This window comes from Cuculus canorus, chromosome 1 (genome assembly GCF_017976375.1).
Source record: "Cuculus canorus isolate bCucCan1 chromosome 1, bCucCan1.pri, whole genome shotgun sequence".
NCBI lineage: Eukaryota > Metazoa > Chordata > Aves > Cuculiformes > Cuculidae > Cuculus > Cuculus canorus.
In genome coordinates this window covers 177,373,125-177,395,674 of record NC_071401.1, presented here as the reverse complement: position 1 = coordinate 177,395,674, position 22,550 = coordinate 177,373,125, and the positions used below count along the sequence as shown (strand labels likewise).

The window sequence follows — 22,550 nt, the reverse complement described above, 5'->3', positions numbered from 1 at the left end:
GTCTAAATTACAGAAATATTCTCTAATGCTTTCAATAAGCCTCACCAGTGAGATTTTTTTTAAAAAAATATAAACAAATATACACAAGCAGACAGGCAAGGAGGAAATTTTAAATTACCTTATTAATTACAAATTTACACATCTAAAATGATTTCTCATTATTTGTTAGTTGAACAGTAACTTTCTGGAATGACAACTTTCAAGGAATACAGTTCTTAACAAATTATAATGAAACAACAGTATGAACAGTTGTACTGCTGAAGTTTCATTAAATTGAATGATGGTCAAAAGCATACTATGTTTAACATGGACATGAAAAAGAAGTCATTAATTCAACAGCACAATATTTTTTATAAACAAATGTTAAGCTAAAACAGTATTTCAAAGTTATATTTTTTTCATCTTATTACCACTGAATCAGTGTTTTACATACTTTCTCTGACATATTCATAAAACAAATGGGATCATAAATAAAAAGAATTAATTTTTTCCTTCTGTTTTTGACAATGCTCAAAGGAAACAAAGAAATCGTATTTTTATAGAAAGACTCACTTTCCCTGTAATGTATTCTCAGATCCCCAAAAGTACTTTTCTTCATTTTTATATCCATATGACAACACGTAATAAAGCACCATTAAAATATACTATTGATTTTTGAAGGTTATACACACACAATAGTCTGCTACATTAAAATGTGCATCACTGCTAAATTTTACAGCTCTTCAGTGAGTATACTGATGCAGTGATAAATAGTTTATTAGATGACTTCTTTGCAGAATGAAAAGAAGTCAGTGTGCTTACTATTTAAAGGCACAGCAACATACTAATACACTGAACCTCTAGAAAAGGTCAAAACATAGTACAGAAAAATATTTGCTACAGTCCACACCTAACTGCAATTTGATATTAAAGTGTAAATACACACAAACTTTGGGAAGAAGTTATTTTTCTGCGTTTTAAGGTTTCCACAGAAATGAAGCTTCTAGTGATCTCCTAATGTTCATACAAACAGTTTACTAGAAATAGTTATTAAAGGAACGGGAATTAAGCCTTTTAAATACATTGACAACTACAGGCAATGTTTTAGAATCTGCTGCCCAGGGAGGTGGTCTAGTCGCCTTCCCTGGAGGTGTTTAAGGAACGGGTGGATGAAGTGCTTAGGGACATGCTTTAAACGAGTGTTAGGAATGGTTCGACTTGATGATCCAGTGAGTCCTTTCCAATCTGGTGATTCTATGATTCTATGATCACCTACACAGTGTTTCAAAGGATGCTCATCACAAACGGAATGCAGTGCAATCCTACCCAAGCAGCAAATGAAAAATGAGTGAAAAGAGGAGAAGAGAAAAAAATTACTTAGTTGCAATCAAGGTAAATTTTAACAAAACCTACAAAATACATGCAGTACTGTAGATAAAAATACATTTTTAAAAAAATAGCACAAGTGCAATGCTGAAACACTTACATTTTTTATTGCTTCATAGACAGCCCTAAAAGTCGGTTGTTTATCATCATGGTAAACACCTCTGTTTCCATGAAGAATAAATATACCTTCTTCTTCAGCTTCCTTACAATTGCTTCCATAGATGCAGTGGTCAGGCCGATAATTCCATTGGCAAGGAAAGACATAAAGACTTTCTGTACAGAAAAACGCAAACTCTGGATTAAACATCAAATTTTTTTCAGGAAATGCATTAATTGTTTCTTTTTTGCTTAAGGCTGCTTCATAAATTTCTGTATAGTTGTTTCAAAACCTTACAACGAATTACACTACAGCAAGCTCCAATGCTGTCTCTCAAAGCAAACACTTTTAGAAAACAAAATAAAAGGCCCTCGAATACTTTCCCTGAAAAGCCTGCTAAAAGAGTGTGTTTCTGGATTTTTGAACACCACAGAAAAGATCAACTTTGCCACGTTAGACTAAAAATCCATGTGTATTTACCTGGATTGTGAAAAAACATAATGTTCAATAGATCCTGATCACCCCATGTTATGTTCAACTTGTACTTCTTTAGCAGTGGCATAAGAATTTCTCCCCACTGTAACCGGACTGATGTCATATCATTCTATTAAACAAATTAAAACAAAACAACACACATTTAGGACAATTATACTTGTAAAGAAGGAAACACCCTACAGAATCACAGTGATTTACTTTGCAAAGTTATAAATCTCAAGTGTATAGATGATTTCTTTCTTTTAAACAAATAAGCACATCTAAGGAAAACAGTTATGGGCATCTCCAACATGCTTTATTTCTCAATTATCTTAAAAGGAAAATTATATGCGTCTCCTATTTAACTGCCACATTAAATTTTGTCTTTAAGATTTCCCTCAAACATCTTAGAACTTTTAATTTAAGAAACAGCAAGGGTTTTTTATACAGCAGTAGGATCTAACACAAAAACTGCATTTAAGTGATGCATGTAAGCAGATGGGCATTACTTAAGCATCCACACTCCATGCACTTTCTCTGTTTTTACTACAGAGTGATAATATATACAGGTACTGAAGTTAACTTCGAGAATTCAAAATAAATCAATATAAAATTAATTATTAAATAGTTCCAAACACATACAGGTCAAGAATATTGGCTGCAAAGCACAGTACAAAACTATGGAAATCCTTCAAAGGTTTTCAAAGGAATTTTCATTGAATCGAACTAATTTTTTGTTACTGAATTGAACTTTCACAGCAAAGGCTCAACTTTTCACTAGCAAAAGGCAGTAAGACTCTAAACCAACAGCTGTTACTTAATTCCCAAATTCTTAAATTAGCAAAATCACTTCAAAGGAAAAGGAAAAGGAGTTCTTCTAAGGTTCTGGCTGAGGAGATGCTACTTGGAATAAGCATGAGGAGATGCTACTTGGAATAAGCATTGGCCTATACAGAATTGCACATTACTGAGGAGTTACCTACCATCTGCAGTATAATAGGTTACAAAGCCTAAAGCTAATTTCTTATCTTTACACCACATTTAAGCTTAACTAGAACATAAATGGAACAAGGCTGCTCATTCAGTACCTTCTACTTCAGACAGGAGAGTGAGGATGGAGTACCAGTAAGTCCCAAAGTGAGAAAATTCCTGAAGAACTACAAGATTGTACTTTGATTCTTTTTAATCAAGTTGCCAAAAAAAAACTAAATTAGAACTCCAGTATGATTTGGGATCTGTATACAGAAACATCACGTTAAGAAACGGAAAGAGTACCAGAAGCAGAATATTCAGTTTTAGAGTAGTAGTATAAGAGACTTCTCCAAGCTACCCAGTGGCAAGCTGGAAAGTGCAAAAAATTAGCAGTTCAGATTTTAGTCTTTCCTCAAATCATTTCAGGCAAACACAAAGGGCTTTCAGAGCTGAAGACTGAAAAAAGAAACACTACCAGATTTCAGAGAAGAATACAAAAAATATGTATAGCTTATATTATGTAAGAAGCCAAATGGAGTATTACAGTCTCTTCTGTTCTAAAAAATTTATGACTACTACAGCTTGCAAATATTTGATGAGAGCAGGCGTAAGAAAAACACAAGAGAATTCCTCTCTAGCAAGAATTATCATGAGGCCAGTGAATTGTGATTAAACAAAAGAAAACACAGGTTTAACAGCATGCTAAAACCCTCTAAAAAGTAAATCAACCGGACTGAATCACAGTGGATAAGGATTACTCCCTCATCCGAACTTTGCCATCCGTAGAATACGCAACTAAGGTTTAAATTCAGACTCAACGCTAAGACTTCTATAAATTAAAACCATAATTAAATTAGCTTACTGATATAAGGATAATCACAATAAGAGAATGTACAGTAGTAAACAAAGTTTATATTACTTTAAATTGTTAAAGTCATTATATCATATAATTTTCACTTAACTTGCATAGTTTTAATAGCAGTGAAATCCAGAGCATATCCCAAGGAGATGCAAAGCAGTTAATGGCATACATCACACCACCAGATGTCTAGAAGCAACACTACTTGACAAATAGCGCTATCAGATTTAAGAACTGGAAACTGTAAAATTTCAATAACTTTTGCATAAATGGAAAAGAATTATATATTAATTTACTAATACTGATGTATAATGAAACCAGTCTAGGAATCACAGAACAAAAATATTTGAATACTTACACAATCTCCTCCCTTAAAGTTCTACTGTAACTTGAAGTGAGATCAAACAGCACAAGAATTAGAATGCTCAAGTACAATCAGAATTGATGATAGAATTGATGTTCAAAAGTTAACTCAAGTAAATATGAGAAAAAAACTCTATGATAACTTAAAAGACTTCCAGAACATAAACCTCCTCTCCAAAACTAAACAAGCTGTAAAGATGAAAGATAGTTACGAGAAAAAAAACCTCAATGGTAGTGGGCATTCCTGTGATGCCATCAGGCTGATACAGACAGGCTCTGATGAACACTCAAGATTACAGGGTTTTTTGAGCAGAAGAACTGGTGTAGAAAAAAATATACATAAGGACATTAAGATATCCCCCTATGCATTTGTTTGTTTGCTTGTGGTTTTTGTTTTTTTGGGGTTTTTTTGTTTTTTTTTTTGTTTGGATGCTGTGCTGTAATTAGTTTGGTGATTACTAATTTCTGTCCCAGAAGACTTCTGCCTGGCCAAGGCTGAAGTTGTACTTCAAAGAGTTGTCATGCTAAGCTCGTAGCAACCTAGTATTGCTGCTCTCTTAATTCTATTTAGAATAGAGAATATAAAGCTGAGGAAAAATAAAATCATACAGCAATACCTAAACAAACTGCAGCTGTGTACCACAAACAGATGATCAGTTTAAATTTCCTTAGTCTTTAATGAGAGGAAGCCTTTTTCCTTCTGCTTACACAACTACATCTTGTCCCTGCACTAACAGTGTGGTGCTAACATGACATGTTTTTGTGTGCTGATTTAAATCACAGCAGAAGGATCTCTCTTTTCTACTGTTAACATATTTAATGGAATCATAACAGGGACCAGAGGCTAGACCAAAGTAAATTAAAAAAGCAGGGAAAAAGCAGCTGGTAAAAGATGGGAACATTCCTTTTGGAAGCTATTAGCTTTTGCACAGCCTCACCATATTTCCTGGAACTGTAGCCTTAAGCAATACTGAATGGTAAAAAAACCAAGGTGTATAATGGCTTACGTCTTAGAAACTCTCTGAACTATTTTTATTTATTTTTGTCTAAAGCATTCTAAACCATACCCACGAACCTCTCCTTTGCACACACTGTTTGGAGCTACTTTGGGGCTTGTTTGATTTTCTGAGAGCTCATTTCTCTCCCCGAGTGCCCACATCTTAGGTATCACAACTAAAGTTTCTCAAAAAAATTGATAAAAAGTAATTGTTCTCTATCCACAAAGCCCCACTGGTGTACAACTTTTTGTTAAAACACTGTATTGGTGTTATTTGCTACATGCCTTGGAGTTTAAAATTATCTACATCTATAAATTATGAATAAAATATAATAAAAGTCACCCACTACTTCCTCTATCTCCTAAACACTCTTGCATGTTTTACATTTCCATTTGCTAATTGCTGCTTAGCAGAGAGCACAGGTAGACATTATCCATTAGAAGATTCATTACCAGTTCTATTATGGATATAATATCCAGTTATGAAGTTTAATGTCCACACTACATCAAATAACATATATATATGTGCGTGCACATGTATCCATATACAAGTATACGTGTGTGTATATATGCATATATATAGTGTATATATTAGTACTGTATATACACACAGTCTCAAAAGACACAAAACAAATAAGAAAGACAGGACTAGGAGTGACAACTTCCATTAGGCACCATAGATAGCCAAGGAGCTAGGGTACTTGTCTGAAATGAATAGACCTGACAGTCCTGAGAAGACAGAGGCTTGAATAAATAAATGGATAAAAGATGACTTAATCCTGGAGCAATACATGGAATTACAGGTTTTCTGCTATCCAGGTGAGCACTATAACCATTGGCTACAGTCTACAGCTCTCATTTATTTATCTTCTGTTCCTCCTGACTCTTAGAAACACACATGACAACAGAAGACAGATGCTTGATGCTTGAAGGCCTCAAGCAGCTCAGTCTCCAATTTCAGGCTGAATAAACTACAACAGACAAAGAACCCACAGATTTAATGCATCGTATTGGAGGAATACCCTGATCCAAAACTTCCACAAGTGCTCTAGCCACTAGACAGTCGTACAAAAAGGTCTACAGGCAGCTTTTAAAAATACAAAATTCCCAGAACTTATATACTCCTTGCGGAATCTGTTGAGTCTGCTGAATAAACATAAACAAATTTGGACCTTCCTATAAGACAATGAAGCATCTTCTATTTCTACTGCATTTGATGAGACTACTTAATGGGGCAAGACATGGGACAGCAACTGTAAGGTCCAAAAGCATCTGCAGTGTTGCCAACAAAGGGTATTAAGATTGTCCCTAGCCTTTAATTTGGTTTACCTCTCTTTTAAAGGCTCGAGACTAGTAGTTCCTTTGCTATCAGTCACATGGGATGACAATATGCGACCAGGCTTACTGTGTATAGTCTCAACTAAACTACACCCTTTTCAAAGTTTTGCTGTGAGTTTTGCAATTTCTTGTATTGACGATCCCTATTTTTAAGACATTCAAGGAACCTCCAGATGAAAACAAAGTCTCTGCAAGTCTCCATGAACAGTGGAGTTTTTGTAATAAATGACATGTATCTTAGGGCGTCGTGATGGTCCACAAGTGATCACACTCCATATACTGCACAAACTGAACTGTCTCTTTGCTGAGCACTCTCTAAGCCAAGATGTCACCAATCAATACTGTATAACAGAAACTCATTTCCTGCTTAGCCATCACCCAGACTGCACTATCTAGCTATGATATGAGAAGAGAATAATCAAGCTCTATCGTTCCTATGTTTCAGGTAACCTAGTAGCTCTCTGATTAGACATCCTCAAACTGTTTTGACCAGTCTGAGTTCACTGCCACAGGCCTGATACTACAGGACATTTCTCCAGCGAGTCCAGTAGGTGGAAGGACCAAGTCAGTAGCACAGATTAGAAATCATGAGGTAGTCTCCCATCAGAAACAATTCTGAGCCTTCCAATGTCAAAAGATCTCCACTGAAAAAACCATGCTGCTCACTGGTAATATGGTCTAATACAGAGTCTTAGCAAGCCAGTCACACTGGACCAAGTAGCTATCTCTACAAATTCAAAGCTTGAATAACAAACATTACACTTACGAGAAACATACAAAGACAGAGGTAAACCATCTGGGTGCTCAGCTAGTTGCTCAGCATTTGTAATACAAGTGCCTGAAAGACACGGGGGTGAGGTTTTCAATCAAGAAGAGTATTCAAAGAGGGCTTGCTTCAGCTGAACCAGAAAAGCCATATATGTCAAAACACCATGCATCCAAACATTATATCTGTGTTTCTTGCTCAAGATAATCGGACTAAGACTCCAGGAAAGATGAATGATATAGGATGATGAAAACATGAGGGTGGAAAAAGGTACAGGAATGAAACAAAAGAGATGAAATTCATGCAAGAAATAATGCAAGAAATAAGTTCTCAGCAAACATGTTAAAAGCTGCACACAGGAAAAAAAAAACCCACAGGTATACAAACACACCTATTTTTTAATTTCTTTTTTACTTTTTACTATGAAGTAAGAACAAAATAATTTCTTTAATTGTACCACTAGTCTCAAATGTTTGAGCAATAGCCACCGTGTGCATACAAGCATTCCTGGACAAATATGAAGTTCAGAAGACATATGAAAGCAAAGGCCAGAAGTATATAAGCATCAGTCATGGAAGGGGAAGTCTAAGTTTGAAGTGACAGTAGAGCCCTGGGAAGGATGCCAAAGAACGATGACTAATAATTAAGGCAGAAAATGCTGTTTTCTAACCTTTAAAACAACTGAAGTGGAGCAGGGGAATAGGTTAATTGTTTTATTTTGCTGTTGTTAACTACAGCTATCAAAAAGGGCTTTGAATCACTTGCTTTGCTATTGAGAAGCTTTGTTCTGTTTCTGCCTCCCCTTCTCAAAAGCCTTTTCATAACTCTGAATATTTAGCATACTTGCACAGCACTGGGTAGCTCACTCCAATCTCAAATCCTTTTCCCTAACTGTATGAATGCCAAGCCTGTAACTCAGCAAGCAGACTTCCTTAGTACAGTACATCCTGAATAATGTGAGAAAATGCATTAAGACAAATGTTTTCTGGACAACTTAAGACCTTTTTTTACTCCGATTTCCCATACTAGTTATGACACACAACCTTCCTCACTACAGAAAGAAGTTCAGTGGCCCACTTCACCAGAAACTGTGCATCACATTAGGTGTACTGAAGCTTGCCACCAGAATCATGAGAAAAGCATATGGATTTGTGCCTTGCTTTACAGCTGACATCTTATAAATCACAGATATTCACCTCATAGTAAAGACAAATTATAAAAAAACCCTACCTCCAAATTTTTGGTTTAGCAATCTAACGTTTTTCATAGCATAATATATATATAAAGCATAGCAACATCAGGAATATGCAGCATACATTTTCAAGACCTGCAAAATACTCCGGCCCTCTAGTACCATCAGAAAGGGGCAATATTCCATTTTGAATTTCAAAATATTCATTCACCAAGTTAAACATGTATATAAACACGTAAATTTTAAGAATCCATCAGTTCCAGGTGTTAGAGGAAAAAAGATTTGTTCTCTAGCAAACTGCACTTAATTTGAAAGATAATTCTAGTATTCTGTATACTTCTGAAAATTTTCACTCCAGTTTTAGCAAAACTGAATAAATTTTGAATAAATTCATAATCTAAGTTATACTGAGAAGACCAACTAGAATTCCTACACATTATAATTGCAAGACCAACCTTATCTCAGAGTTTACCACATAAAAGTAACGGACCACACAGAAATGCATTTTCAGAGGTTAAGATCTGTGCAGTTTTCCGTCCCATATTTTTCTCGTTTTACTTTTCAATATTTTCATTTCTCCAGATCAGGAAAACAAACAAAGAAGACAATGCAAGATTCCACTGATGATACACACAGACAAGTAGGCCAATCGTATCCTGGGCTCCATCAAAAGAAGCGTGGCCAGCAGGTTAAGGGAGGTGATTCTGTCCCTGGGGCAGCCTGATCTAGTGGGAGGTGTCCCTTCCCATAGCAAGGAGGGTGGAATTAGATGATCTGTAAGGTCCCTTCCAACTCAAACCATTCGATGATTCTAAGTTTTCTTCTTGAGGAAACTACAGCTACAGACTATAGCTTATACTGTCACTATACAGTTACAGACTACAGCTATATACTGTAACTTTCTACTTCAACTACAGCAGAGATAATCCATTCTCCAATCCTCTGTATTTCCGTAACAACAATACATAGCAAGAATGTTAAGATGAAAGCTAAACCTTTCTTAAACTGGAAATAGAGAAGTATTTTCCCCTGAAGTTTATATTGTCCCTCGTTTGGATGCACCATTCAGCAGTTTTTGACTGCATGACTATTTTTCCCTAAACAAACTTATCTTTACTAGAGAAGTACTTTTTCCCCTAGTATAATCACATAGGACTGCTTTTGTACTTGTGTTTCAAGCACATAAGAACAACCTTCCCATCTCTGAAAGCTACTGCACACACTGCTTTAAAAAGTACTTTAATTTCTCCACAAAATCTGTGACTTTAAAGTAAATAAAATGATACTTAAGGTGATAATCACCTGGTCACAATGAAAAAGATCAAATTTGGAAACTGTATGGTTAAAATAACTTACTAAATGTTTTAGCACCACCTCGTGGTCATACTACCACACACATTTTTAAAGTTACGTTTACAGCCTACATGAACCATTTTCCAAAACCTCTACGGTTAAAAAAAAATACCAGAATATCTACTGACAAGTGTAATTTACAGCAGACTGTACAAGCCACAAGATCTCTCAGAAATAAGACAATATCAAACAATGAAGCACATTTGAAATTTAAAGCATTTTTCCAATCACATGAAAAATATTTTGAAAAATATTATCCCGCCTGAATCTGAAACATGAATAAAATTAAAAGATGTAAAACCACAGAAAATTCAATAACGGCAACACACATACCTTGAAATACTTTCTTCTGATGCGAGTCATATTCATTAACATGACTCCAGAATTTATTCCAGTTACTCCATAATAGGGGTGCCTAGCAAAGCGATTATACCAGCCAATACGAGGCTCTTCATGTTCCGGTGCCATTGCAGCGATTTGTGTGGAGTTGAACTTTCCCAGAAAAGACCAAATATCATCAACAGGTCTCAAAAACAGGATGTCAGTATCAACATAGAGTAGCGAATCCACATTTTTTAGGATTAACTGTGAGGGAAAGAGATTTAAACCCAAATTTTAAGTTTTACTGAACAAAACAGAAGTTGTTGCCATAACAGAATAAATTTTATAACGTTTGTGATATATGCAGATAAATTCACTTTAGACTGACATGTTGAGGTCAATAAATTTGCCAACATTACCTCTTCTCTCACTTTAAAGAATTTTTATAGAGTGAAACAGAAAGTTCATATACAAGACTAAAGTAAAGGCACTCAGCCTACATTTTATACCCTGGGGCTCTTCAGGAGTAGGTTGCAGGCCAGGTGAAGCATTATCATAACAGGACCTCCTGTCCCCTTGCATCTAATCAAATAAGGGAGAGGTGTAAAGGAGCCCCAAAAGAGACAATGTTTGGGAGATAGCTGCTACTGCTATAATTCACCTAGCCTGAAGTATGATTTCTGAAGTGTTTGCACGAGCAAAGAAAAATCTGAAGAAAACACTCCCGAAACACTAGCCCACTTCCTGTTTCCTGTTTTTCTAACACTCCTCAGACCCACAGATGCAGGAAACTTTCCAAATAAATGAGGAGATTAGGTGTTATAAATCCTTCTTGCCTCTGAGAGGATTATGTGGCCTGTACCTCTTGCTGCGGATTCTCTGCCAAAATGCAGCCAGTGAGAAAAGGACTTTTATTCCATAGTGTATTAGTGTCACAAAAACAAGGTTCAATTCAGAGGGGTTTGTTGGATGTTACAAAAGTAACTTTTAGGAGTAGTGGTAGTTCCTAATTTAAAACTAAGCAGAAATTAGATTAACAGACAGCTTGATGCTTCATAAACAGACTTCTTTATTGCCCTATTACAGAAAAACTTACTGGCAAGAATAGCCTTTGTGAAGCACATGGTTTAAACAATTTCTTCCATTCTGCTGCACTCTCAGTTGGAAATGTTATTGGATATAATGTGTAATTAACTTTTCCTTCATAGGGGAAGTCATCAAGCTATGTGAAAAGAAGAGATCACAAAAATTACTTCAGTTCAATTCTATCACAAAAAAGAAATCACCCCCCCATTCAAACCCCTAACTGAACACAACTGCAACACCTCTCTTCCGTAACATAAATGCTTCCTGAAACTCAAGAATCTGCCATCTATTCAAAATACTTGAAAAAAAGTGGCACCTGCAGGCCCTATGAAGAAAATACATCATATTCGACCATATACAAAATAAATTAATATTTACAAAAAGTAAATATATCAAATAAAACTTTCCCCCTCTTAATTAGTTTCCAAAGGAGAAATTCCAAAGATGCCTTTCTCAATTTAAAATAACCTTACTCAGTTTTTGCCACAGTTATTCTTCCCATTACATAGTGTGTATATGTACATATTACTATGCATAACATACTAGTGTCATCAATTAGTATGACACTTTAAGCACAAAAAATTGTAAAACACAGCGATATTACTTGTCAACTTCTAATACTGCTATTCCAGTCATAACGTCATATCAATGAACTGGAATTTACTAATAATAAACATAACCACATCTACCAAGAGTTTGTTTAGACAATGTAAAGCTAACTCATATTGTAAGTATGCAGAGAAAAGAAGACAGATCTCCATTTTCTCTTGTAAAACCACCATTAAATAAGCTCACACAAGCTAACTAAAGTTTCCCTCCATCTCTATGAAAAGCTCTGACATCGGCAACTGGCATTTTTCCACAGGAAAAAGAAAAATCAAAAATCCCCATCCAACATTACAAGAGACTCAAATTTTACCTGATGTTTAGATCCTGTTTTTCTGCCACTATATCCAACAACTACTACCCAAGAAATTGAATAACTTATGGCATTTTCTCTAACTGTACTACGAATTGATTTAATATGTTATTTGGGTACTTACTATGTCTTTGAATCTCTCATGCAATTGGTCCTCAGCAAAAATATGAAACTGAAGAGGTTTGATGCTGAAAATAATGGCTGATCTCATCATAGTAACAGTCTCCTCCAGTCTTTCACCACAGGCAACCACTGCTAGATGCATTTTCTCAGAAGAACGTGTTTTCATATAATTATATCTGATACAAAAATATTTTTTCATTTGACATTATTTCTAGCACATGCTTAAAGAAAATCTCTATTTACTGCAGTACATAACTTAACAGGAAAGGATAATTCAAACAAAACATACAAATTACAGCATTACATCTCATACATAGGCTTATGTTGAACCTGAACTCTTCTCGTATTCACTCCCACAATCCCAGACTATGTATGGAAGAGCTGATCAGAAACTAAGCAAATATTTGTTTAGTAATCTCACTATCCATTACTAGCAAGGAATTCCATCCAAACAGATATGTTAGAAGAAAGATCACATGAAGTTACATGGAAATGTGAAAGGCTGGCAGCACCCTAGTCTGCATGCACTAGTTTTTTTCCTCAGTACAGCAATAGAGTTAAAATCAAAACCAAAACTACTTTTAAGAGGTTCTGTTAAGAATCTCTGAGTGATCCAGGTGTTTTGTCCATTTTCTGCTCCACTAAGGCCTTTTGCCAAACCCATGCTCCTCTCACACACTGGCAAACAAAAAGCCTTCTCCTTTCCTTCCTTCCTTCCTTCCTGCAGGAGTACAGCTTGGGCTGGAAGCAGGAAAAACAGCAGTTCAAATAGCCTGTGGGATGTCCTTGTGCTCCCAGTAGTTCTGGAAAATTCCTCAGATACACTGAACACATGTACTTGAAGCTAAACCACAGCAAGGTGTGGGGATTGGGAATTTCCCTCTTCCTGAAAAAAGCTATCCAACGTTTACAGTGAAAAGTACATGGTAAGTATCATATGGGGTAGATTTTAAAAACAGTGCACATACTAAACCTAAAACCACCTTCTCCTAGATTTCATATATTGAATTAATCAGAAAAGCTTTCAAAGGATTTAAACATAACTCAAAGCCAATCTTCAAAACAATATTCTGTGTTTGAGGTATTCACATGGACTGTGGGAGGAGGGGGCTAACAAAACTCAGTATCTGAAGATTTAAATTACAAGTTTAATTCCAAGTTATGCAGAAAAAAAATAAATCTGAAGTTAGAAAAGACTTTCCCAAACTAGTAACAGTAGATAAATGCTTGGCAAACGTAGCACCCATACTTAGAAACTTGCCATATAAAGAGACACTTCAAAACAAATTCACAAATGTGATTCTTAGCACATAATCTCCCCCCAATTCAAGAAACCAAAACGTTTAAATGCATACAAGCTTTCTTTTAAATTGACAAAAGATATCATGCAAAATGTCTTTCTTTAAGGCATAGGAAAGCAACACAGATTATTTTGAGTTCCATAAGACAAAATAAAAGCAAAGATATCACTGTAAAATTGCTGAAGTTTAATGCCATAAATAATGTCTGCATTTAAAACACATTCTGAGTTTCGGAAGAGTTTAATGCCCTAGAACTAAAAAACTCTGGCATTCCAGAGAACTAAAGTTAATAAAAGTTTAATTAGAATATGCAATCAGTCTTAAGTCAAGGTTTGGGGCATTATTAAAAATCACATAGATGAAAGACCTCACAGGCAGGATTCAGATGCAAAGTAAAACTTCTAAATGAAGATGCTAACATACAAGACTGTGTGCAAAGTTTCATCAAAGCCAACAGAGATCTAGCAAGCAGGATATGGAACATAGACAGAAATTCATCTTATTTCAAAGTAAATACTTAAGGCTTGATTCAATTTTTTTAACACAGGTATGATGCCATTTAATAAGCTCTAGAATAACCCACCTGACCTACAGCTGCCACTCCAAAAGGACTGGGTGTCTCAAATATCATGGTGTATCTATTAGTCATAAGGAGATGTCTAGGATACTCAAGTGCTTCTCAACACCAGACATTTCTCAGCAATTTAATGGCTAGTCACTTGCATCATTCTCCATGCTCTTTCAATTTTAATGACTGCTTAAGATCTACTTGACATACACACCTATATGCAGACATCAACATTCAGATGATTTAATCCACAGACGGAAACCTTTTCTAAATCTTTCAGCAAATCCTGAAAAGTTAGTTCAGGTTAACAGGGAAAAAAAAAAAAAAAACAATCTTGAAATATAACTGAGGCTTACCCATTCAGACCTTTATACACAAAGACAAATTAAATATTACACCATGTAGTAAGTAGCTAATGTAAAAAAAAAAAAAAAAAAACAAAGCAAGCTGAATGTGATGAGGGTAGCTGAAACCCACAAATAAGTGCAGTGCCACAGTCTGAACAAGCTGCAAGCAGCAGATTAGCCTCATCGCTAATCCACTGGAAAGGGAATTACAATAATTAAGCCCTGAAGTCATGAGAGCCTACAGCAATACTGCAAGGTCATGTGATAAATATGGGCACAATCTATACAAGCTGCAAAGCAGAAAGCCAAGTTTCTGAACCACAGGTAACACATGGCTTTCCATGCATAAGGTATGACAAAAATTACACCAAAGCAACTCAAAAATACATTAAGACTCAAAGACTATACTTCATTATTTCTACATCTAGTAACATCCGTGAATAACAGAAAATTTCAAGCCATACAACAAAAAAGACTGATCATGTTACAACGCTTTTATAGCCACTGTTCAGACAATTTGTTCTACAAGTTTCTGAATTTATTCAATTTTTTTATATCTGTGCTTTAGAATAATTTTCTGAAAAGGCAAAAAATATCTAGAAAAACCTAACGACAACTGAATTTCAGCTTCCACAACATCGGGAACAGCTGGACTCTGATCTGTAAATCCACAGCACAAAGCTTTATCCCTGAAGCAGATGGAACAGCAAGCCATTGGAAAGCACAAGCCACCGTCCTCTCTGTGGACTAAGAAGGGATAAGACATTTTATATCTCAGAGACATATTGTGGTAGAAGCAGTTATGAGACTCCAAAATTGTGGTTCTTATTCCAGATTCTATTAAGAGACATCCTTTAGTGATTATAAAGCTGCATTTGAGCTCCCTTCATACAGACCACTGACAATCACAGCATCCTTATAATAAGCAGGCCTCAGTACTGCTCCTCTCTCTAAATACACCTGTCTCTCTACTCCCAGATGGAAACCATCGCCCTATCTTCAACCAGGGATGCTAAATACCTACCTCTTGTGCTAATCCTCCACTGCCAGTACCTTTCATCACTTTTCCTCCTCCTCTCACCAGAGGCAGCATAAAGTTTATGTTGTCCAGCAGAGCTTACCACCTGGAGCTTGCAGTCTCACCTTCAATATTAACATGCACTTCCATGGAGCCAGCTACCTATGCCATGAATTGTCTCACTCCCTTCTTCAATATTACATCTACTTGACTTCAGTCCTTTCTCCTAATCCCTTTCAAAATTAAGTACATTTAACTGCTCCCTTTTCTTCCTGAGTTTTCCAGTCTCTGTAACCCTTTTCCCCATCTTCCCTCTACTGCAGTTAGTCATGCAACTACCTCATCAGAAGACAGGGAAAGGAAAAACTGGTTCATTTAGCCAGACCCGGGTCTGGTATGACTGAATGACACAAGCTTTTTCAGCAACACAGATTTTTATTTTTAGCGGGTCAGTTGAGTTGAGTATAAGCAAAATAAAATACACTTTTCAAGGATTTTAACATGTCTGAACCTGAGCAAGTCTGGTATCAGAGTACAACAGCTCCAGCATCACAGCAATACCCTTACTGAAACTCAAATCCAGATTCTGATAGCGTTAAGATACTTTCAAAAGAAAGGAGGTATTTTCAAAAAAAAATAAATGTTCAGATGCTACGTGGAAAACACAAAAATACAAATGCAGATTTTTATATCCACAATTCTAAATACTAGTAGCCTGAATTTTTGGTGTGGGAGAAGGGGGTGGAAAAGATAGAAAAAGCAACAACAGAGGGAGAGACAACCAGTGTATTTTAGTAAGGCTTTTGGATAGACTAAGAAGGAAAACTTGAGAGTCCTAATTTCTGAAGAAAAATAAACCTCCAATAACGTGTAAGTCCTAACTCCTGCAGGAGGGAACCTCTGGTAATTGAAGTGGAAGAATAAAGAATGCATCTGTAGTCCAACAGAAAATACTGAACAAGAAGCCATGACAGGATTTGAGTGTTTAGGGACAAATAAGAGAACTTTATTTGTCTGAGAATGCTAATTACATATTACTAGTAGGAACAGTAAATTAAACACTTGAACAGTTGGTCCACATATTCTCCCATGAGTTTAGAAAACACATTAAAAGTAATCCACTCTGACACTATGAGAGCAAAACCATATATTTTAAAACATGCTGCTCAACAGCAGCATGAGGCCAGGTACAAGCCTTGCCCTTAAGCATTTCTGTGTTAAGTGTAGACCTTCATTCTGTATTGATTAATTCTGCTGTGGGGTTAATAACCTCTGACAGAGGAACACAGCTGGATATGCTCAATGAATCTACAAGGTTTTCCAGCGCCTGTTTGTCAAGACACTGTCCTATGTTTAAGACACTGCATATTAATTAGCATTTCTAGGTCAATTAAAATTATGAAGCAATAGTTCACTAGGAAGCTACAGAGGTATGTTTTGATGGGTTGTACTCTTCTAGAACCTTCACTGCATCCCAACTGAAGTTATTGGAAAAAAAATAAATCGAAATGGTATTGTCACCAAAATACTCTCCAACTCCACAAAGATCTCAGCTCTGTTCTCGAGACTTGGCACATGGTAGTGCAGCAGGGCGCTCCTGCATACAGTTAAGGCAGGGTTTTGCTGTTCTTATCCATACATAACACTAAGAGCAGAGCTGAGAGAGTACCAAATCCTCAGGAACACCCAGACAGACATAAGGAATCCTGTATTTAACTCCATCTAATTTGTTATCATTAAGCTTGTCCCAATCCAAGCCTGCTTTACCAAGGTTGCAGTACAATAGCTTCTGCTGTAGGCACACACTGCTGCCTTCCAAACTCCAAACCTCCAGAGAAACAGCAGTGTCAGAGCATCCAGTGAGATCTGTGTAACGTTCAGAGAGATGTCAACTGGACCAAGGGCAATTTTATTTTTCTCCTTTTCCTTTTTTTTAAAGCACATTCAACTAAAGTGGCACTTACTACTGAAAGCCATGAAGGAACAAACCATGTTCAGCCTTAATTCTGTGTTATAAATTGTGCACTAGAGTTCCTTTTTCCCATCCACTGATGGACTACTGAGAATATGTCTACGGATCATCAGGAAGCTTCCTGCTCAACTTCACTGGCAAGCAGGCTGTCCTCTCTTATTCTCTCAACATGAGTGGGGAAGCCAAGAAAGGAAAGCATAGCGTGCTATGAATAACTGAAGGAATAAATTCACCTCAGTTGCCTTTTAAAATTTAACTCCAGCCCCCTAAGGACTTAAGATTTTAAATATAATTGGCATGAGTTTTGAATAATGAAAAATATTTGCCATCATCCTAACTTGCACCATTGTTTCTTATGTGCAACCACAACAGTACTACATAATGGTAATACAAGGATGTAAGAATTTTGTATATAACAAAACCAAACATTTTAAAAATCATTCCATGTCAAAACAAGTTTTCCTACACTACTTCTGAAAGAGCTACAGCCTTGCTTTTCTTTTATCTTTTATCCATATGTTCTATAACGCACAAGATCCAGGCAATATTCACAGCCTCCCAAACAAAGTTGCTTAACAAAGTCTCTCAGTCCTTACACTTCATTAAACTAACTTTCCTTGATATTATAATCAATGGACTAGGCTGCCAAGTTCAGCTGCGTTTAAGTTGTTTGCACTTAATAAAAGAAGAAACAGAAGCCTATTGCAAAGGTGGTTTCTTCTTCAATATAAAAAGCTAACCTGTTATCAGCACAAATATTTTGCCCACACAAGTTTTCTGACAATTAGCAAAGAACAGGCAGGGAAAATATTTTCACATAATCAACCTGCATTATTTCAAACCTGGCATCATTGTATGGCTCAAGAAAGCAAATGGTAGATACATAAATACAATACAAATGGCTTACTTATCGCATCCTTTTTTCTTTTAATGCTTTGTGTTTGATCTAAATAAATCGATCACTAAAGAGCCTAACCCAGCAGCCCTTAGTCACTGAAAAAGAAAAGCAAATAGGCAGACTGAGAAGGCAACAAAGCCTACTGCAATTAAATCATCCCAAGATTTCTAAAAAGCAGGATCAAGGTAACCACAGAAATTATCTCTATTTGAAAGTGATGAAAATTCTAGGCTTTACTCGGCTTTTTGACTGTAGTAATTCTCTTGTCGTAAATTCTAATACTGAATTAAAAATAGGTCATAATCGGAGCTTATTTTGTAAAAGTATGCTAATGATATCAACACATATAATGTCCAAATGTCATCTATTCAACTACAAACTCAATTAGAAGATTACGTTTTACATTACAATATATTAGTCATTTAAAAATCTACTACAAAAGCCAGAAGTCTCACCCTGCAATGAACTAGGTAGTTGAGAGAAGTCCTGTTTTTCAGGACTGTCACAATTCATCACAACATATCCACACCACCAGGACCACAATACACTAGGAAAAAAAGTGCCATTTGTTTTTAAAACAGGCAACACAAGTTAAAACTCACTTAGAAGCAACATCCAACAACTGAAATCTGGCAGGTCAGACTGCCACAGTAATGACCCCTATGAATTTCTTCCTGATCAGTCTCAGTAGGAAATAAGAAGCCATACCAGCTAAATAACATTGGGAACCTTGAAAAGTTTACCAAAAAAGATATGCATCACCTAGATGATGCAAAACCTGAGCCTCATGTAATCTTTATCAGCATAGATTTTATCAAAATTTTAAACAATGCCACTAGATGTAAAAGTGATTTCATGCTTCCTCTATCTCTGTGAAAGCTAACAAGAAACATTATGTACTATAAGCACAACACAAGACATTCTGTCTCAATAATGTTATAACTGGAGTGGTGATAAAAAAATGTGGGGACAGAATAGCTCCAAAATCCTTCCCACATACAGCACAGGCAATATATCTGACACTGATTAACTTAGAGATAAGATCCTTATTATCCATTATTAGAATGAGCAACTGCTCAGAGCTCATCGATTTCAAATGACGTTGAGTTCACTAAAGCATGAGTCATACTGAAGTCAATATAAATACCTCTCCCAAAAAATCTGAGATTCCTCTATAGGTTTTAAACATGTCTATTACACTAACTTGAGTCTTACAAATACACAGAACGCTAGCTGTTACCCAGAGGAAATAACACAGCAAGCTGCATTACAAAAATGTCTATGGCAAGTTCTTTCTCTTATGGATAAATAAATCCCTGTGGTTCTGATATCCAGGAGAAAAAAAGCCAACTGGAATTCAAGTTAAAAATGGAGAGAAAACAAGCTAGGTTTTTTCAAAGAAAAGACTTAAAAATCCAAAAGCTGAAAGACTGTCTTCCAAAGTCTGGAAAACGTCACTGGCAAAGAGGAAGGATACATGCAAAGACTGTGATAAATTTTCCTTATCTACTGTTGTCAAAGAAAGCCTGGCTATATTACCTGCTCTTCTGAACAAACTCATTTGGTTAGTTTATTGAAACAGCAAGACTAGAACATGAGAATCTACATTGTCAAAATTATTTATCATCTGGATAAATAGCACTGTTCTCTTTTTATTGACAAATCTAGGGCAAATAGAAGATTCAAGATTAAGATTTACTACACTTCAATGACCAGACTCTGCCATTTCTAATAAAAGCAAACTCATGGGAATTCCCATTATTTTGTTGGCCCATCTATAGACAGTGGAGTTAGCCATCCTAAAATTTCAATCAGATATGCATCTCTTAAGAGTTTTCTCATGTTCCTCTCTCTATTCTGGTCCCCTCAGAGTCCAGCTTTATTCTGAACCTCACTACAGCAATTGCACTTAATAAGAACACAAAGACTTTGTCAACCCAGGGTGAAATTATTTGGAACAACATACTATGGTAGAAGTCTCATTCTTTCAGTTTCAAAAGACACAAAATTTAGAACCACAATGTGGCCTCCTTTACAGAAAAAGCTTTCAAGAGGATTTATCTTCACAAAGAATCTTGAAGTGGCCCTGCACACACAATCTGAGAAAACAAAAATGCCAGACTTCACTGGCTGTGGTTAATAAACTTGTGTGGAATTAAGTTCATTTCTTTTCCTCCAAAAATCTAACTGCAAACTTGAGGACAACTACCAAGTATCACTTCTGAAGCATAAGATTGTATCAAAGGTCTACAACCTTCAACTCCTCAGTACACCTAGTACAATGCACACATTTTGTTTGAGAGCTAAACAAAATTATAACTCTTATCCAAAGCTGAAAACAAAATGTAACTATCTCTTATTACTTCAGAACATGCAAGCAAATGAGATTTAGCCAGCAGGTTCAGGTGCTGAGTCACAGTAATTGCTTGCTGCTACCCAAAGAGGGTGCACTTTCCTCTTACACAAACTCACGGCACCTCCCAAAAACCAACTAAACTTATTAAACAGAATAAGAAATAAATAAAGTTTAGGGGAGTCAAGGCCCCACTCCACAGCTCACTGAGGAATTCAACAAGCAGAGTCAGCAAAACATACAGGTATTAATTTAATATTAGTATAAATAAACTCAATGCAAAATTATTAATCTGAACACCACATCCCCTTTATACACTCATGCAACTTATTTCTTCCAGTTTCAAAATGTATAAACATGAAATTTTGCAGATATTAGGGGTTCATAACGATGATTGTTTCACCATCAAAGAAACTTCAATTGCCCAGTAATGCCATTAGCAATGCATACTTCAACAGACTTATCTTCACAGCCACATTATGGCTTTCTTAACAGAATAATAAAAGTTACAGCTTAAGGTACATGCAAAAGAACTCCATGGTTTTTCTTCACTTCTGGTTACAGGTTCCCACTTGCATTAAGCATGACAGAAAATGAAAAAAAGGACATTTACTGCTATTTTAGCGAACTGCATTGTATTGTGAAAAGTTTATGGACACTATCATGGGCAATGGGGGTCAGAAGACAAGACCCCCTCCTCCATCAGCACTGCACAACAGGTAGACTGGCTTAGATGTCCATGGATGAAGGAAGCTTACAATCACATCCTGTGTCCCTCCAAAGTATAAGCTAAGCCCCTCTGCCTTCCACTAGAACAGCATCAAAATCTGTTTTACCCTTCCTGTACTAACCTTCATAAAGCTAACCTCCCAAAAGCTAACCTTCAAGGGAAAAAAAAAGTGTATTTAGTCTGTTCAAACAGCTCAATCAGCCAAAGGGATAGTCAGATGAATTCCTGTGCCAAAAGAGGATGACACACTGTCTACCAAGGGCAGGAAGAAAGATGCAGCAGTCCCAAATTACAGGTGCAGTTCATTAACAGACTAAAATCAATCTAAGCCATCTCTTCAAGTAACTTCTTGGGAACTGATATGATTAAAAGGCTGAGAGGAATATGAAACAGATCCAAAGTCTTGCTCACAAACATAATTTTCAAATATACATTAAGTTTTGTGAAGCTAAACAATTTTTTTTCACTTCCCTAGAAATATACAAGCTTTAGACTAAAAGGAAGAGATAACCATATCAAAGGATGATCGGTAAAATTTAAATACAAGAAAAGTTAACTTACAGCTTTAACTATAGACTGAAGAGAACTCTGCAGGTTAGAGAACATACCTGTCAAGTAGCTTAAGGCTTCTTTCACTTATTTTCAAACTAATTCTGTAATCTGACAGCCTAAAGCATCTGAACAACCACATCAAACCATTTAAACTTATTGTTAAGCATGCAACTTTAAGGACACAGTCTTATGTTTTAACATACTGTATCTTAAAGCGCATTCTAAAATGGCATCCTCAAATTGGATACAACATGTTACTTGAATAAAAGAAACCTCTGAATTTAACTGCTACGTATATCTGCCAGTTTTTATTACAAGTTACATCATGGGTATTACAGTGCAGCAAGTTCTGTTTCTCAAAAATAAATTAATTCACCAGTAACTTTTCAGACTATCTCCTGATAGACTTTTTACCAATTTAGCAAGTTTCTATTTAATAAAGCAACACAACTGAAAAAAAAAATCTACTCTTTGTAATAACACTTGAGTGGACAATTTTAAAAACATAATAGAACAGGAGAAACCGCAGCTAAAGGCAACAATAATATAAGCAGCTGAAGTGATGAAAAAATTTTGCTTTGTTACC

The 22,550-nt window shown here is 36.0% G+C and overlaps 1 protein-coding gene across 3 annotated transcripts in view; it reads right to left on the bottom strand.

Annotated features, from left to right (window-relative positions):
• GXYLT1 (glucoside xylosyltransferase 1) overlaps positions 1 to 22,550 on the bottom strand; it is a 40,414-nt gene that overhangs the window by 9,200 nt on the left and 8,664 nt on the right. For 2 of the 3 annotated variants that reach the window (XM_054080918.1, XM_054080923.1), the window contains 5 exons: positions 12,227 to 12,401; positions 11,194 to 11,319; positions 10,110 to 10,361; positions 1,943 to 2,066; positions 1,466 to 1,638 (listed from right to left, as the gene is read on the bottom strand). In XM_054080918.1, the coding sequence (XP_053936893.1) occupies positions 1,466 to 1,638; positions 1,943 to 2,066; positions 10,110 to 10,361; positions 11,194 to 11,319; positions 12,227 to 12,401 (850 nt within the window). Of the gene's footprint in view, positions 1 to 1,465; positions 1,639 to 1,942; positions 2,067 to 10,109; positions 10,362 to 11,193; positions 11,320 to 12,226; positions 12,402 to 14,308; positions 14,368 to 22,550 lie in introns of those variants that run through there. The other variant, XM_054080931.1, reaches the window with a different exon arrangement.